Below are 19642 nucleotides of genomic sequence, written 5' to 3'. Positions count from 1 at the left end.
TAGGGTGTTTATATAAAATATATAAAATATCAAATTGTGCTCCGGCCAGTGCATTAAGAACATCAAAGTCGTGTTTCTTTTTTTTCATCATCGCAAAAATAACAGAGGCGGACACAGACTTACCAAGACATTCTTTATTTCGTTTGTCTTCACGCAGCTTCATCGCTTCGACGTGAAACTGATGACTACAGCGCCCTTACAAAACTTTGCCGCGCGTTGCGAACATTCCAAGCGTATAGTCGATTTTGACGTTTTCTTCTTAGTGTAGACGAAGCCATTGTGCGCGAGTCTTTTCTTTTGAGCTGAATTGGTGATGATTTCCATTTTGGATGTGTGCCTTTACACAAACAAATTGATTTTTATATGTTGCAGATTCACAGTATGATATTTTGAGCAAATGTTGTCAACATTGAGTGATTTTTTCGGATTAATGAATGCAACATTGTGTGAAGCAAATACATTTGTCGGCGTTTAATTGCTTTTAATTGATTGTGATTAAACTAATTAAACTAAAAATTAAAAGTAGTTGCAGATTCACAGTTTGCTTTTTTGAGTAAATTTTGCGGATTAATATATGCAACAATGTGTGAAGCAATAAGATTTGTCGGTGTTTAATTCCTTTCACGGGAGGGTTTTTGTCCGCAGTTGCAGATTCACAGTTTGCTATTTTGATATATATTATTGTATTCCATTTACTAGTTAATTGTTATGATTAGCTGATTAGTGGGCCTAAATAACCGAATCATTGACATATTTGACAATACAGTATGCTTTATATATTGACCGCAAAAATGCAATTGAAAACGTTACAGTCAAAGATAAATTAAATAAGTAATAAAGACAAATTAGTTACATGCTAACGAATTGTTAGTTGTCAACAGAATTATTTTACTTAAATGGCCTTATTTTATGTTTTAATTGATGTTGTTATTATATTGGATTATCGGATATATATGCATATTAGAAAGCGGTATGTTTACAGTTTATGGATACACATTTTCTTTCAATTTCACACCCCTGAAAACACAATACACAATACACACAGTGGGTAATTTTGTCGGATTAATAATTGCAACACTAAGTGTTATATTTCTTTTACGAGAGGGTTTTCGTCCGCCTCCGTTTTTTCATGGGAGGGTTTTTGTCCTCCCCCGTTTTTTCATGGGAGGGTTTTTGTCCGCCTATGTTTATTCATGGGAGGGTTTTCGTCCGCCCCCTATGAAAATGACGGGAGGGTTTTTATCCGGGAGGGGATTTGTCCGTATTCCAGATTTTTATGGGAAACTGGGTAGGGTTGCTTATTCCTTCGGAATAAGTATGTGCTGGATGTCTGATCTGCTAAATATTTCTCTCTCTGAAATCAGTCTGGAGTCACCGTTCGGGTTTAAAATGTATATTGTTCTAAAATGTAAGCCATGTCACTATAGTCTTTGTCAACAGGGTCTGTTAGTTTGTATCTAAGCTTAGGTAACCATTGCTTATCAGTTCATTTCCGACCTGGTCAGAGTTGAAAATCGATTTCTTAAACCATTTTATACTCTGCGCGTTAGTGCCACTTTTTTGCAATGTCAATATTTTACTTCATTATATCTTATGGCAGTTTTTAATTATGGATTAGCAATGGTAACCCAACTTTTAATTTAAATAAGTATATAAAGAACAAGAATGTGAAAACTAGGAAATATTTTACTCCTCATAGTATCTTATAGTTCTTACATAGAATGGCCATTTTCATGTTTTTATGAATGTTTTCATGCTTTGTAATAAGTATGTACATGAAATGGATGAGACTAACCACTTAAATAAAACATTGAATTGAATATATTTGTTCAGTTATATGTATACATGAATAATATGTATTATGATACTTATTATTTTAAAGAACAATTATTAAGCAAACAAGTTTGTTTAACACGGTTAATTTCAATATAAATGCTTATAAATTTGAAATATGCAGAATAAATTACATGTAATACATGTTGTAGATGCTTTATTTTCAAATGATAAGTCAAACAAAGTAAAATTGTTGTGTTATATTCTTTGCTGTTGTGGTACTTTAAGCTATGCAAAGGGGGTACAGCTGGTGCAATAGGAAAGCGGGATGAGGTCGTCAGCTGCTCACAGTAAGTCCTCTTCCACCCACTAAATCCCATACGCTTTACGATAATTGTATTCGCCATACACCTGCAATAAATCCGCACTTCTAACGTAACAGTTATATTTCTAATTATGTATCGGCTATTACTTAATGTTTCTCGTAAATAAAGTTATTCCTAGATATTAAATTATAATAATTGATCAACAGTTTGATTAAGGAAATCAGAAGCATCACTACAAGAGCAAAAAGATGTGTTTGTGAAACACCATGTCCCCCATATTTTTTACCTTTGACCTTCAAGGATAACCACATATTGACCTTGATCAAAATGTGCAGCTCCATGAGATACACATGTATGCCAAATATGATGTTGCTATCTTCAATATTGCAAATGTTATGGCAAAGGTTAAAGCTTGACGATTTTGACCCATATTTTATGCCCCCGGATCGAAAGATCGGAGGTATATTGTTTTTGACCTTTATTTCTGTCCAAAACTTTAACCTTGGTTAAAGTTTAATAACTTTTGCAATATTGGACAAAACACCTTGATATTTACCATGCACGTGTATCTCATAGAGCTGCTCATTTTGAGTGGTGAAAAGTAGAGGTCAAGGTCATCCTTCAAGGTCAAAGGTCAAATATCATTGTATTGTTTAACCTTCGTTAAAGTTTTATCCTAACTTTTTAATATTAAACACAGCATCTTCATATTTGCCATGCATGTGTATCTCGTGGAGATGCACATTATGAGTGGTGAAAGGTCAAGGTCATCATTCAAGGTCAAAGGTAAAAAATATAATATTCTATCAATCTCTTATTTACTTCTCGTGGAGCTGCACATTTTGAGTGGTGAAAGGTCAAGTTAAACCTTCAAGGTCAAATGTGAAAATATAAAAAAATACATTTTCATAACTTTTTTAATATTTAACACATGTGTATCTGGTGGAGCTGCACATTTTGAGTGGTGAAAGGTCATGGTCATCTTTCAAGGTCAAAGGAAAAAAGCGGCGCATTAGGGGGGCATTGTGTTTCTGACAAACACATCTCTTGTTTACCTCTGACCGTGAAGAATAACATTGACCTTGACCTTTCACCGCTCAAAATATGCAGCTCCATGGGATACACATGCATGCCAAATATTAAGTTGCTATCTTCAATATTGCAAAAGTAATGGAAAATGTTAAAGTTTGACGCAATCCAACAAGCCAACAAACAAATCAACAGACATGGCAACACAATATTTCTCCCAGTATATACTGGGAGACATAAAAATGAAATCTATTTGATTTCAGTATTAACGAGTAAATACCAAGGGACCTTTTAATTAATATATTTTTGTTTATAGTTTCTCAGAACTTGTATGATATATTTCACGTCGATGCTTGGTGGCAAGTTGACGCATATACCACATCGAGAACCAATGCTATCTAATAAATATCTGTTGAATGTTCATCCATTTTAGAATACGAGTCTTTTCAAGTTCCAAGAAGGTATACAAGGTTACAGGTCATGTCTTTACACCTATTTAAAACTTATCACGAACACATACAATCCCCTCGATCGAGTCTGTTTTAAGGTATACCAAGCGTTCGAAACCAGCTATATTTCTGGTGTCGACAAAATATTCGAATCAACAACGCATCGTTTCATTTCTTTATATTAAAACGAAATCAAGTAAAACTATTTATGCAAATTTGTGTTGATAACGTTTATATATGAATCTCCGGATTATATATGTTTTTATATTTGTAAATTTAAAGTTCAAAGCTATATGTGGTTTGATACCATATATTTAACGAGATAAAAAATGTTCGTTTTAATTTTTTGTGTGACAATATATTCCATTTGAATTTCTCGAGACGATATCCGAACATTACCAAGCGAACGACAGATTGGATTAAGGCAGCTTCGGAAGCACGATGTAGTCTCATGAGCTTCCCGAAGCCTATCTCGCGTTCACTCGTAGATGTTCGGATATCGTAATATTTTACGAAATATTCGTAGACTTTCAGTGTTTATGAGGCTTTAATGTTTATATACACACTTTGCCATGTTATAAGATGCTGTTCAAACCAAGACGACTGTAACAAACATTTGTGTGGACTTAGACAGGGTAATTACTTTTATATATTCATATATATGATAATCAAATTGGTATTTGTTTTTAAGTTGCCAACACATGTTTCTCATACATGTACAGAATACTTGATTTAGATGCCATCGTTTTGAGATTTACTCACTTGTGTGAATTATCTGCGTTGTATCATTTGTTATATAATATCACCAGTAAGATAATTCCATAATAAAGTTTAAATTACACAAATTGAGATTTTGCATTGTATTTATCTCAGTTTTTTACTAGAAACATTTCAGAGCATTTAACAAATATGCAGAAAGACAATAACTATGTATTTTAGTATTTCCAACCCTAAACATTTTATTTCACCAATAAAAATTTCAAGCGCGGAGTAATTTGCCTCCTGCTTTTAAATATCTTTATTAATCCCTAAAAACCTTGCTCCAATCCCTGCGAAGTAACCAAGGTGCGTTTAAATTTGAAAATATATACGCACATTACCGTGTATCATTGAAAGATTTCGATAACACTTTTAATGAGTACCATTGCAGTATTTACCCTTAAAAAATAAGTACACATTCTGATCAAACGGTTAAAGGCATTTTCATTTTTTATTGATATGCTACGATATATTGTTATATGATGACACCTTGACATAATTCTTTGCAAAAAACACGCATAATTCTTGGCATACAACACGCATTATTCTTTGCATAAGACACGCATAATACTTTGCATAAAACACGCATAATTTTTTGCATAAAACACGCATAATTCTTTCACTCCAGCAAATTGATGTACAGACAATCCTGTTTTGTTGAAGCAATATGTATTTTTATCTTCTATTAAAACCAGCTTGCACCTAAATTCTGAATACAGCAAATAACTTTCGAAAAATGCATTTTATTATTTTATTATGTCCATTCACTAAACATATGTAACCAAAAACGTCTTTAAACCCAATTCAACGAATACAACGACTCCTCATATGGGACAGTAATGCCGCGGCGTATTGAACTCTCTACCAACCATTGTTGTATAATTGTATATAAGTACACTTACAATGTTTAGTTTTTCATAAATACATGCCAACTAAGCGGATTTTAACGGGAAAGGATACATAATAAAACTTGCATCTAAATATACCCACGACTGTCGGTTCCGCGTGATTATCGCGATGCCGTCTGAAAAAAACGTCCACAACAATTCATACTTGAACGCTTCTAGTAATACCTTGTTGCATTCCTCGAAAAATAGTGTCATCATTCATATGATTAATCATAATAATTATATGACGAAAAAAACAAATAATAAGATTATTTTAATAACTAGTCACAGCTTAATAATCTTTGTTCAATAGATGTACAAATATTATATGTTTTCTCCACATGTACCATACGCTTATTTGCAAAGCAAGTGCATGATTAATATAATTAATATAATTATATACACGTGCTTTTAGACAATACGAACACATCTCAATGCTACTTCTGCGACTCATCCAAGTCTGATCAGGCATCAGTCTCCAAACCTTCGGACTGTATCACTCTCACTACGTGTGACCCCGACCAGGTATCTTTTTATGTATGGAACCCCTTTTTGAGTACAGCACGACTGCTTATCATCATTAGAAACCACGATGGAGGTTTACGTTAGAAAATAAGAAATGTGATCCAAATAAATGAATACACCTTACATCTATATAAATTAAATGGATGTGAACCGGACATCAATGCTTTAGAGAATACATGAAACCGTAACCAATTTACTAATGTTACATTATAAAAAACAAGCAATGCATTCAGCCGAGCCATGTTCATGATTTAACAGAACACAATACATTAAATACTGTATTTTTCCAGTGTAATGTTCAAACTTCCAAACATGTTAGTAACGTTTGCACTAATTTTTGCTTGAACATGTCTATAGTGTTCCTGCATATTTGTGTATCAGAGGGTTCAAAAAATTATGTTTTGTTATGTGTAACTCTGTGTGACGGACCCTATAATTACTATAGAATGCGTGTTTGTATTGTCAGGTTTGCTATGCCAACAATCAGTACCATCCAGGATCGGCTATGACGTTCAAATACGGGTGTCAGAACAAATACGTGAGTCGTGATACAGTTAATGGTCATGCATACAAATAGCGCAATCGCATCTGAGAATGTAATGCTATAAGAATAACATAAACGTGCAGTGCCGAATCAATCAGAAAAGCCGCTGAAACTGTTTCTTTTACCTACCTTTGTCATTATACATGTTTGTCCAGTTTAATGAATGCATAATTTAGGAACATTCGTATACAATGACAATCGCGTTTGCTGATATACACAAATTGAATAATTTAAACGCTTAGTCAGTGTACTCTGCTTATGCTAATACTTGAATACTAGTATATACGTAAAAGGTAATTCGTTCAAAAAGAAGACGAGTAATGGCGTAATGATGAGATCGTTGTTATCTGATCCAGACAATTCTATGAAAGAGCGTTTATACTTATCGTAATAAAGTTATGCTGACATTGGGTGTAATCAAGCTATTTCGTTTCATCGAAAGTAATATTCGTTCTATAATATTAAAAATAATGTTGTAACCACAGACCCAGTACTAGAAAAGGTACATGTATTGACGCACTCATTTTCATATGAGCCTCGTCCTATGAAACGTCGTTTAGAACATGTGCGTAAAGTGTCGTTCCAGATAAGCCTGTTCAGTCCACACAGGCTAATCAGGGACGACACTGTCCGCCTAAACCGGATTTTTTATAAAAAGAGACATTTTTAGACGAACAATATCATACAAGCGGAAAGTGTCGCCCCTGATTAACCTGTGCTGACTGCAGGTGCTAATCTGGGACGACACTTTACGCACTTGCATTAAACCCCTTTTTCTCAGAGCGAGGCTCATATCAGCAAGGTAAAAGTCCAAAACCAACAGCCGGGCACAACTCCTATAGCAACACAAAAAGTGCAAGACATCGACAAATAAAACAGATGACTCAAACAGAACATCAAACGCAATATAACGTTTAACTGTAAATATGGACTCATAAGCAAAGCTTCAAGATTATTTCAAACTCTGTTTCAGATATGTAGATTATTGATGAAGAGGTTGTTCGACGATATGCGTCACTGCGATGGTATTTCTTCGCCAGAATGCGAACATGAAAGTGTGGTCTGCAATGTCTGCTGCGGAGATGGAGCCTGTAACTACGGCGATTGCAAGATCCTCAAGGGTATGGTACATTCATAAAATAAGTCTCGTCCTGGTAAAACTGGGTTAAATGCATGTGCGTAATGTTACGTCGTAGATTGACCTTTGCACGTATCGTATATAATAGTAAGGGTCGCTTTGGTATAGTATAGTATACCTGTAAATAAACTCTGACTTACACACAGTATAAATGGCGCAGGTCAGCACATAAGGTAGTCGTGAAGACTCAGCGATGCCTGGTAAATACACTCTGCCATACACACAGTATATATGCCACATGTCAGCACATAATGTGTTCGTGAAGACTCAGCGATGACATGTAAATAAACTTAGACAAACACGCATTTTATAGGGTGTCAGGCTGCAAATATATACAATTCCTCGTGTGCAATTTTACATTGGATATTGTGAGGAGAGTATATCTCTGAGCCATTTAAAAGTTGTCGTTCACACAGTTGAGTAATGTTGTTTTATGCTTACTCGTCAAACTATAATATTTAGCACACGCCAAAGTAATTAAAAATGCAATCAAGAAAAGTTGAATACTAGAAAAACAATGTCTATAATGGGATTCGGAACCGGCATTATTAAAAGCAAAATTTAAACCATATTCTGAATCCTAAGAACATACCAAGATGTATTTAAAACAAGTTTAGTGATACACGTTTTATCTACAAGATTTATTATTTAACAATTTTGATTGATGATTGTGTATTGACGATTCGATATTTTAGTCACATTGAAAGCTGAACATGTCGAACTAACGCAGTGTCAGCTCTTTTCAGTGCACCTTTACAACCTGTGGAAACTAGGCAAGTTCAACGAAACTACCTTTAAAGTCATTCCATAGGCGCTGGGATTGGACCCGTCAGATGTAGTTGGTTCAACTGTGTAGTTTGACCGTTAATAAAGCTGTATAATGTTGTGTGTGTGTGTGCTAATCTATAAGAAAGTTGCAATTAGGTAAATAATTTGTTTTATTCGATCCTTATGCCCGCAATAATAAATCAAAGTACTAACAGTACTGGTGTGACGATGCTTTTGAAGAGGATGGATTTATACAAGCATCAATTTAAGTTGATCTACATCATCACAAACGTGTATATGGGTTCAAAAAAAGTTTTGGTACACAAATTTGGGAACGAAAAAAAATATGCCAAAAAACATTTGGTTACGAAAAACTTGGTTACGAAAAAATATTGGGTACGAACATTTTTTTGCAACAAAATAAAAATTGGCTGCGAAAATGATATTGGGTACGAAACAATTTTGGTACGGAAAAAATGGGTGTACGGGGACCGAGTTCCCCTGGGGAACTTGACCCAAAGTCAAGTCACATATTTCAATCTAGGCCATGTCAAACTCAAAGTGTCAAAGTCAAATGAAAGATGCGTTCATTAATTATTTTCCCATTGTTTACTACTGCTGTTAGTTTTTATATAATATAACTGATGACCATCATGTGAAAGAAAATTCACAATAGCTTATTATATCAGGTTTAGCAGCCTTTTCGATAGCAAAGTAGGCTAGTTTTCAATGTCGCTTCTGGGGATCAAACCCGCAGCACATCCTCCTGCAATCAAAGACGACACTGTACCACTAGGCTTTAAGGAAGATTCTGAAAGATTCGATCCCTCGTTAGAGCAACCAAACCAAAAAATTAAGTCAAATATTGCTGACTCGGTATTATTGAGTCAGTTCATGAGAGATAATGGAAGATGCAACATCTCTCACGCCCCCTAGCATCGCCTTAAGCAGTATTCAATTCGCAACAAGAAAGTGCTGGAGTCATTGATCCCGAGGAACCATTAACAAGAGGGCCATGATGGCCCTGTATCGCTCCACGTTTTTTTTAAATGTGAAACAAGGGCTGTTTGTAAAACATGCATGCCCCCATATGGGCTGTCAGTTGTAGTGGCAGCCATTGTGTAAATACGTTTTTTTGGCACTGTGACCTTGACCTTTGACATATTGACCAGAAAATCAATAGGGGCCATCTGCGAGTCATGATCAATGTACCTATGAAGTTTTATGATCCTAGGCGTAAGCTTTCTTGAGTTATCATCCGGAAACCATGTAACTGTCAAGTCACCGTGACATTGACCTTTGACCTAGTGACCTGAATGTCGATAGGGATCATCTGCGAGTCATGATCAATGCACCTATGAAGTTTGAGTTATCATCCGGAAACCAATTTGCTAAGTTGAGTCACCATGACCTCGACCTTTTGACCTAGGGACCTGAAAATCAATAGAGGGTCATCTTCGAGTCTAGATCAATGTACCTATGAAGTTTCATGATCCTAGGCATAAGCATTTTTGAGTTATCATCCGGAAACCATTTTACTATTTCAGGGCACCGTGACCTTAACCTTCGTCCTAGTGACATGAAAATCAAACGGGGTCATCTGCGAGTGGTGATCAATGTACTTATGAAGATTCAAGATCCTAGTCCAAAGCGTTCTTGAGTTATCCGGAAACCATTTTACTATTTCTGTTAACCGTGACCGTGACCTTTGACCTAGTGACCTCAAAATCAATAGGGATGATTTGCGAGTCATGATCAATGTACCTATGTGGTTTCATGATCCTAGACCTAAGTGTCTTGAGTTATCATCCGGAAACCATCTGGTGGACGGCCATACGGCATACGGATGGACGGACATACCGACATGGGCAAAACAATATACCCCATCTTCTTCGAAGGGGGGCATAAAAATCGTGCAATGCGCATGGGTTGAAATGTACTCAAGCATGTGACTTTCTCTTTCAATCCCTCGCCCCACTGGACGCTTTAAGTTGGAAGGGTGAGCATTTTTATATATAAATTTGGCCCCAGGGGAATAATTTGAACAAATTTGGTAGAAAACTATAAGATGTCACTACATACCATTTGGAAGCCATAGGCCCAATGGTTATGGACAAGAAATTTTTTAAAGTTTGCACAAAAGAGGCTTTATTTAAGCATATGTTCAGTTTTGTGACCCCCGGGGCAGGGTCAAATTTAAGCCCAGGGGAATAATTTGAACAAATGTGGTAGAGGACAATTCGATGTCACTACATACCAAATTTAGTAGCCCAAGGCTCTTTAATTATGAACAAGAAGATTTGTTAAGTTTGCACAAAATAGGCCTTATTAAAGCATACGTTCATTTTTGTGACCCCCGGGGCAGGGTCAATTTTGACACCAGTGGCATAATTTGAAAAAACTTGGTAGACAACTTTAAGATTTTAATGCATAACAAATTTGGTAGAAATAGGCCCAATGGTTATGGACAAGAAGATTTTAAGTGTGCACAAAATAGGCCCAATATAAGCATATGTTCAATTTTGTGACCACTGGGGAACGGTCAAATTTGATCCAAGGGGCTTAATTTGGGAGAGGAGTATTAAATGTCACTACATACCAAATTTGGAAGCCCTATGCCATACGGTTATGGACAAGAAGGTTTTTAAAGTTTGCACAAAATAGGCCTTTTTTTAAGCGTATGTTCATATTTGTGACCCCCGGGGCAGGGTCAAATTTGACCCAGGGGCAAAATTTGAACAATGTAAGTAGAGAACTATTAGAATATAAAGAAGTGAAACTCCAGCTTCTGGATCAGTATTGAATTCTCATTAAAAACAATTAGTTGGTCCTTTATTTAAGGGAAGTGAATGATTGCCCAAACAGTGCAAAACAGCACAATACAGCACAATACAAACCAACATAAACACAAACTATGAATAAAGCTGGGGTCACCGCCTTGGAACGGTCAATGCAAAGCATTGGGGGTTTAAACCGGTTATAGAGCACTCAACCTCACACTTGGCCCAGCAATGTTCATAATACATTTAAGTGTAAATAAAATTTAACGTCAAAGCATTGTAACTCAAATCAAACAATAATAAAAGGGAATTAAAACGCATTCAATTTAATTACAATTTAATTAGTCAATGGTATTGAAGATAACAGAGCAACAGAGTTACAACTTTTGGACGAACGATAAAATGAAACTTCAAACAAGTGTCAACTACATTCCTTCTTTTTAGAAAAAGATTCAAGAATATAGCGTCATTAAGTTAATATTTCAGATAATCATCGCGCAAATACAGGAAGAAGCAGCAATAATGGGTGTAAACATTCCATATTACATTGCTAGGTTGTTTATGTGACTGCTAAAAATTAAATTAATAATAATTAAATCAAAAAAGAAACGCCTATCAGAGAGAAAATATAAAGAAAATTGAACGTTATAAACCCAATGACCCATGCATATAGCTTACAACTGGAAAGTTGATCGTATGACGTCAGAAAATCCATGTACCCAGGAACAGAGAAAGAGTTATGACGTAATTGACAGGCGAAGACACAATAACGTGAAAAAAATCCAGGGGCAGTACTGTAAAGTTATTATAAAACTATTAATGGGGGGCTACTGCAAAATTGTACTACTAATAAAACAAGTTTAGTTTATTAAATATTAAGAATAAAATATATAAACATAGTAATTCCATTAAAGCGACATTATTGGAATCAAACAGTATATAGGTGTTTTGACAACTGAGGACAGAAATGATTTGATGTACGATTTGATACCAAATGTAGTTTTTATGAAGATTTGTTCATACGACACAATGACACAATTTTATTCAACAGTGAAAAATGCCTACAATGTAGTTTTCGTGCAGATTTGTTCATACGACACAATGACACAATTTTATTTAACAGTGAAAAATGCTTATAATATCACTAATGGTTCCAAATTTTAAGAGAAGAAAGATATAGTGAATCGAAAACCATCAAACACGTGTTTTAAGTACATAAGCATCGTATCATTTTGATAAAAACAAGTTAATTAAATAAAAAAGTTTAATAAGAACATTTGGTTTAACATATTTAAATTTGCGGACATGCTTCAAAACATCTCCGTAAAATGATGGATGGGAGATTCCATTATTTAAATGTCATTTGAAAAAAACATTATATTTTGAAATTAAATCACCATACTTTAGCAATTTTACTTCTTAGGTTATGATACAAAAAGCCTTGTTTTAGCAATTTTTTTGTTAATATAAGATTACGATCATTAAAATCTTTAATACATGAACATGCTCTGGCATAACGTACCAACTGCGAAATACCATAGGAAGGTCCTTTAGGAATGTTGCCATCAAGGAACGGAAAATTCACAATTTCAAAGTTAGAATCGTCCCGTTTGTCGTATAAACTAGTTTTGATCAAATTATTATTAATAGTTAAATGTAAGTCTAAATACGCAGCATCTGTATTGGATATACACGATCTATTTAAGACTAGTTCTTTTGGGTAGATTTTGTGAATATATTGTTCAAATATTGGATTATCTCAATTAAGAATGTCATCAATGTACCTACTAGTAAGGTTAAAACAATTAATCAAATCTACTTGCTTAGTTTTAGATTCTAACATAAATTCGCTTTCATAACAATATAAAAAAGGTCAGCTATAAGTGGCGCACAATTAGTACCCTTAGGAGCGCCAATAATTTGTTTAAATATTTTACCATTAAATTCAACAAACAAGTTATCCAGAAGAAAAGTAAGTGCTGCACAAAAGTCAAGACCAGTCCAAATAATATAATTATCTAATATCTGATTAGTAAAAAAAGCTGTTTTAGTGTTTAAAGCTAGATACAAACACTTCTCTCTAGCAAAAGTTTTTTCAATCAAAGAAACAAGATTGGATTTTATTAAAGCGTGAGGAAGCGTTGTATATAGTGTAGAAAAATCATAAGTATTTACCTGTGACACCTTATATTTTTTATTTTCAATTTTATCAATAACTTCTAAGGTGTTTTTTATTAAACCATAATAGGTTAATATTACTATTTTCATAAACTTTATTACAAAATTAAGCTATATGATATATTATAGCACTCAATGCAGATGTAAGATACACTGATAATTGTTTGGTGGTACAAGACACTGAATTAGCGATAAAACGACTTTTATATGGCGTCTTATGAAATTTAGGTATCCAGTAAAGTGATGGCAATTTCTTGTCAGTAATATTGACTATTACATTTAATTTTATGCATTTGGCAATATGGTCGGTAATAATTTCATTAGGTTGCTTATTGTACTCACAATATGATGTAGTTCGTGAAAGTTCTTGTGAAATAGTTTGAACATAAAACACTCGTCATATTATTATAACATTATTAGCAGCCTTATCAGCAGGAACTAAGACGAATTTAGATTTTAAGTCTTCAAGCAATTTACAGAGATTTTGTTTATTAAATTTAGGTGACTGTGGTAGGGCCAAAGTATTTGTATCATAAAAACATATTGAATTCATGGCCATACTAAATATTTTTGTTTTCCAATCATTGAGTGCAGTAATTTCAGCATTTTCCTTCCTGCACCATTTAGTGCAATAATCATGTAAGGATGTTACGATAGTCTTAATGCAGTCATCAAAATCAACATGAATAGGCAGTCTGTACTTAGGGCCTCTGCGTAGTAAATTTCTAAGGTTTTTATTTTGAATAAAATTAAGGTCCCCAGTAATAACATGTCCAACTAGACCATATATATATTTAGAATTAGTACAGTCACATAATGTAGGACAATTTCTTATTACATTTATATATGTGGAAATAGAATTATAATTAAAAACGATACTTCTTACAGGTTTACTATATTTGTAGCAAATAAGTGGTGATTCAGTATTGCGGAAATAAGGGGGAATCAACAGACGTACATTTTTTTCATTGAATATTTTAGGAAGGCCAATTAAATCAAGACCTTTGTTACAAAACTCAATTTTGATACGATTTCTAGTTTTGTTAAGGACATTTTTTAATAAAAGGTTTAAGATAGTAGTCAGTGAAAGATTCAATAATACGAGCGCATTCATATAGAGGGTCAGATTGAAGTAAAATAAGTTTACATTCCTTATCAATATGCGCCAACGAAGAAACAGAAAGAGAGCAAAGTGCACTTAGTAATTTATGTTCACCCCCATTTTGTAATAATGTGTAGCAGTCATTAAAAGAAAGCAAACGTTTTAATTTACGCCTTAAGTTACCATTTTTTCTAATGCCATGTGAACGTTTATTTCTTAGACGTTTACTAAACAGAGTAAATGAATTAATCGATTTATTTTTAGAAATTGTTCCAACATTTAGAATATTATCGTTTAATCCAAGTGGGTAAGCTGATTGCAAACGTTTAATCCATTCAAATTCTGACATGCACCTTGCTTTTAATTGGCACTGATTTGAAGTACTATTATTAAAAATAAGTTGCTCCACAGGCTGAATTGAAATATTTGTTACGCTATGACCCGTTTTATTAAAGTGCTGGTAAATGAAGGTATAAAATTTATTGTTATTTTTAGTTAAAAAAGTTCCCTAAAACGTTTTTTAAGTGATCTACCAGTCTGCCCAACGTATTGCGCAGCACAACAGTGTACATTTCAAGTAATAACATAAACCACATGCATATAATTTCATGAGACATCGGATTTAATATTAACTGAAAATTTACGGTTCTTAAAAGATGAAAGAATAAAAGATGACATATTTAAAAACTTGCAACATAAACACTTCCTGGAGTTGCACTTATTTATTGTAGGATACCGATTACACGGAGCTTGATTACGCTGCGAACTAGAACCCAGCCGCATTGTACCTCCAATGAAAGATCACTACATACCAAATGTGGTAGCCCAAGGCCCTACGGTTATGGACAAGAAGATTTTTAAGTTTGCACAAAATAGGCCTTATGTAAGCATATGCTCATTTTAGTGATCCCCGGAGCATGGTCAAATTTGACCCCAGGGACATAATTTGAACAAATTTAGTAGCGGTCAATTATATGCCACTACATATCAAATTTGGTAGCCCTATGCCATACTGTTATGGACAAGAAGGTTTTTAATGTTTGCACAAAATATGCCTTATTTAAGCGTATGTTCATTTTTGTGACCTCCGGGGCAGTGTCAAATTTGACCCCAGGGGGCATAATTTGAATAAAATAAGTAGGGAACTTTACGATGTCACTACATACTGAATTTGATAGCCATAGGCCCTACGGTAATGGACAACAAGGTTTTTAAAGTTTGCACAAAATAGGCTTTATATAAGCATATGTGCATTTGTGTGACCCCGGGACAGGGTCAAATTTGACCACAGGGAAATAATTTAAACAAATTTGGTAAAGGACTATTAGATGTCACTACATACTGAATTTGGTAGCCGTATGCAATACGGTTATGGACAAGAAGGATTTTAAAGTTTGCACAACATATGCTTTATATAAGCGTATGTTTATTTTTGTGACCCCCGGGGCAGGGTCAACTTTGACCCCAGGGACATAATTTGAACAAACTAAGTAAATAACTCTTAGATGTCACTGCATAGCGAATTTGGTAGCCCTAAGCCCTATGGTTATTGACAAGAAGGTTTATAAAGTTTGCACATTATAGGCTTTATATAAGCATATGTTCATGTGTGTGACCCCTGGGGCAAGGTCAAATTTGACCCCAGAGGCATAATTTGAAAAAAAATGGTAGAGGACTATTAGATTTCACTACATACCAAATGTGGAAGCACTAGGCCCGATGGTAATGGACAAGACGATTTGTAAAGTTTGCGAAAAATAGGCTTTATATAAGCATATGTTTAATATATTGACCCCCGGGGCGGGGTCAAATTTGATCCCAGGGGCATAACTTGAACAAATTTGAAAGAGGTTCACCCCTGGAACATTTGTGAGAAGTTTTATCAGAATTGGACTTGTTGTATAGGAGTAGAAGATGTTTAAAAAAGGTTAACGCACGGACGCACGCACGACGGACACAGGACCATGACATAAGCCACGCTGGCCTCTGGCCAGTGGAGCTAAAAAACACTTGATTTATGTTCGAAATAAAATCATTTGATTAATGACAATACTATTATTTGAGCCAGGTCACATGGAAAGGGCAGTCTAATCAGTTTCCAATTAAACTATTTGTTATTGTCAGAAAACCGCTTTTAGGCTAACAGCTTTCAAGCAACTGCAGGATGATCTTAACTGGCCACTGTCGCCTTAATGTCTCTTTTACTGTGACACAGTTCATTTGACTTAAAATGATATTTAATACAGTCGATTGGTGTATAACGTATAGCTAAGGACTTCGAGACTCATTTAAATGTAAAGACCATGCATTCAGTAATTAAACCTTTAAACCTCGAAAGACAAATGTCTTTCCTATTGAAACATACCAGCAGTTTTATAATTCCGACAAATATTTTTTGTTTACAGCGCAAATTTCCGGGTAAACTGATTTAGCAATTACCGGATCGCTTAGGTTTATATCGAATTACATGTGTATCGTGTTATTTCTTGAAATTTTACCCAGCATTTGTAAAACATATTGCAAGATATGTACATTTCCAGAAAAGGAACTTCATTTCTGCGTTTAGTAAGACCGAGTTCATGGAAATTGCTGCACAATTGAAGAAGTATTGGCTGTTCAAAGCTATGCACCCTATATTCGGGTCTTTTTGAGTTGAATACCTTGTTATATATATAGATTTGATAGTGAAAAATATGTTTTCAGAGAAATCGAGTTTTCGTTATAATTTTATTATTTTTCATTCAAAATTATGTTTTTACTAATAAATATCATAGCCACGTGCCAACCCACATGTGTATTGGACAACTGCGATTGAGTTTTCATAAAGTTTGAGACAATACCCACTTCCCGAATATGTGTCGCCACATGTCCGTTTTTCACTAAATCACGAGTTGCAGCTCTCGTGCTTATTTTATGTGGTACGCATCAATTTGGTTTCTGAGCATTCTTACTGTTAGAAAGGACACATTATACTACAATATTATATCAATGAACATAATGTTTACCAAACAAAATCTGCAAAATTCAGGAAATCATACGTCTTCACATTACCTTTCGTCAACAAAAATGGTGGGTTCATAACGTGACCTTGTTTTGCTTTCGAAAAAAGAAACAATTGTAAGTTAAACATTGATACACGTCAACTAAAACATGAATCGACTGAACAATGATAGGCATTTGGTATTCACGTAATCTTTACGTAAATGAAAGTATTTTGCTAAAAACTTTTAACCTATCCGTTACTCACTAAAATTTGCTATACACCAATCGACTGTACTAAAATAGAAAGAAGAAATTATACAAACCCGTAATATGAGCAAAGACTTTTCCTCGAGTTACCCGAATCGACGCTGCCCTAATTCGACGCAATTTCTTGTTTTGCCTCTGTTTGATACATAAGCGACATCCGTTGACTTTATACAATAGCACATGGTACACTACGCACAATTCGCTATAGTTGTTGTTTGTTATGTGGAAAATAGCGGGTTAAAAGGTAAGATATGGTTGATTGGTTTGCAATTGATGGATTTTATGAATTTTACTTAATGCAAAACTTTTGAACACTTTACACCCAAATGTTTTTGTTAATAAGACCGTGGGATAATGCATCGGTTTAGTCTGCAAAAGTTCACTATTTCATTCATAAGTCACGTGACTGCCATTTGACAAAACATACTATAAATAGATTAATTTTCACTATGAAAAAGGTGTACGCGTAAACTTTGATTTGAAGTCCGGATATGTTTTTGGTTATGCTGTAAAACAATTTTGACTACATGTTGCAAGTGTTTATGTTGGTCATTGCATATTATGTTTATTACTTATTTTCATGTACATAATTAAATTTGTAGATTCCACAAAAGAAGTACAAGTTATATTCACCTACTTCCATAAACACAGCTTATGACAAGGGGTTGCTGACAGGGGCCCCTATTAAAACCACTGCCAGAAAGTATGGCATCTAAAAATTAAAAACCTTAATTGATTTAATTAATTTCAGTTCCATATCGCTTTTACAGTAATACAAATTTAAGTACAACAATCATGAGTTAATATGTTTTGCATTCAGTCTCCACAGGAGTGATATTTACACTGAACTCAGGTAACCAAACAGATGCGTCGTTATAGGGCACTCTCAACAAATAAGACCGCCGTTACATAGACTTGGGTCATTTCGTTTTTCAACGATTTTTTGTTGATAACACAATCAATTGAATTTAAAATGTGTAAATAAAAGGTAAATGTGTATGAAGATAACACAATTAATTGCATAAATCCCTTTATCCCTTATATAGAATATTGCAAAATACAATAAAATCACTTATAAAACATTGTTTTTATCCAAGTGTGATAGTGAAAAACTAATATATATAATTTCGGTAATTACGGGGATTTCGGTATTTCTCGAACCGAGCATTATCTCAATCGGACTGGCTCGGTCTTTTACATAGGTTGCCATTGTGAAGATTTTTTTCATGGTATCATAACTTAGACGATGCTGAAACAGCATCGTCAAAAAGTGCCCGAACGATAACGACGTCATTTTGTGTTTAATCATTACGTTGTGGAATATTTACAGTAAGCGTTGTTTTTCTGCAACTTTTTGATGTTCACTTTCGTTATGAAGTATAACTGTGTGGACATGATTGAATGTATTGAATGCCAGGTAAGTGTTGAATACAAATAAGTTTATTTAGCTTGACATGAACCCTCGGCTAAATTAACCTATTTGTATTCCACAATAACCTCGTATTCTCTAAGTGTGACAATTATTTAAAAAAGATACATTGATTATAATAATAACATCATACGTCTACAAAGATTTTGGGTTAAAGTTCAATTTCTGCTAAAATATGATTGAGAATTTCATAACTGATGCCATATTACTAGTTTATCATACCACCGCATTGATATCTGCCTTATATAACGTTGCATTATACATTTTTGTATATCATGGTCAATAAGAAGTTCTTATATCAGTCATATGTGGAGGATTGTCATATTACTCGGAATCAACTATAAAGTACTCATTTTTATTAAAATCGAGTAAGACTCAACATTACAAAAAATTGATAACAAGGTGTAATTTGTTTAAGCACAAAATGCAACACAAACCGCAAAAAAAACATTTTTTACAAATATTAAGCGCGCGTGTTCATGACGTCATTATTAACACGTCAAACGACAAAAATCATGTTCTTTCCCGCTAAAACTGCAGCTTTTAAGCGATAATTTCATTATTTCCCTAAAATAGGGGACGAACAGGTATGATAAACAGATAAACAGGTTACTGTCTGATCGTTTTGTTATATATGAGGCTCGGCAGGAATAAACCAACGGCTCGGCAATCATATCATGAAGTAACCTGTTATTCTCTCTTTATC

The 19642-nt window shown here is 34.3% G+C and overlaps 1 protein-coding gene across 7 annotated transcripts in view; it reads left to right on the top strand.

Annotated features, from left to right (window-relative positions):
- The window catches only part of LOC127837589 (uncharacterized), a 253953-nt gene that overhangs the window by 13950 nt on the left and 220361 nt on the right, over positions 1 to 19642 (top strand). For 2 of the 7 annotated variants that reach the window (XM_052364844.1, XM_052364845.1), the window contains exons 6-9: positions 2062 to 2123; positions 4160 to 4212; positions 5639 to 5748; positions 6215 to 6286. In XM_052364844.1, coding sequence (XP_052220804.1) covers positions 2062 to 2123; positions 4160 to 4212; positions 5639 to 5748; positions 6215 to 6286 — 297 coding nt within the window. Of the gene's footprint in view, positions 1 to 2061; positions 2124 to 4159; positions 4213 to 5638; positions 5749 to 6214; positions 6287 to 7265; positions 7414 to 8176; positions 8317 to 19642 lie in introns of those variants that run through there. The other 5 variants (XM_052364847.1, XM_052364846.1, XM_052364842.1 and 2 more) reach the window with 3 other exon arrangements.

The sequence above is a fragment of the Dreissena polymorpha genome, chromosome 7 (genome assembly GCF_020536995.1).
Source record: "Dreissena polymorpha isolate Duluth1 chromosome 7, UMN_Dpol_1.0, whole genome shotgun sequence".
Classification (NCBI taxonomy): domain Eukaryota; kingdom Metazoa; phylum Mollusca; class Bivalvia; order Myida; family Dreissenidae; genus Dreissena; species Dreissena polymorpha.
Note: the sequence above shows the minus strand (reverse complement) of the source record. Positions and strands in the feature narration are given on the sequence as shown.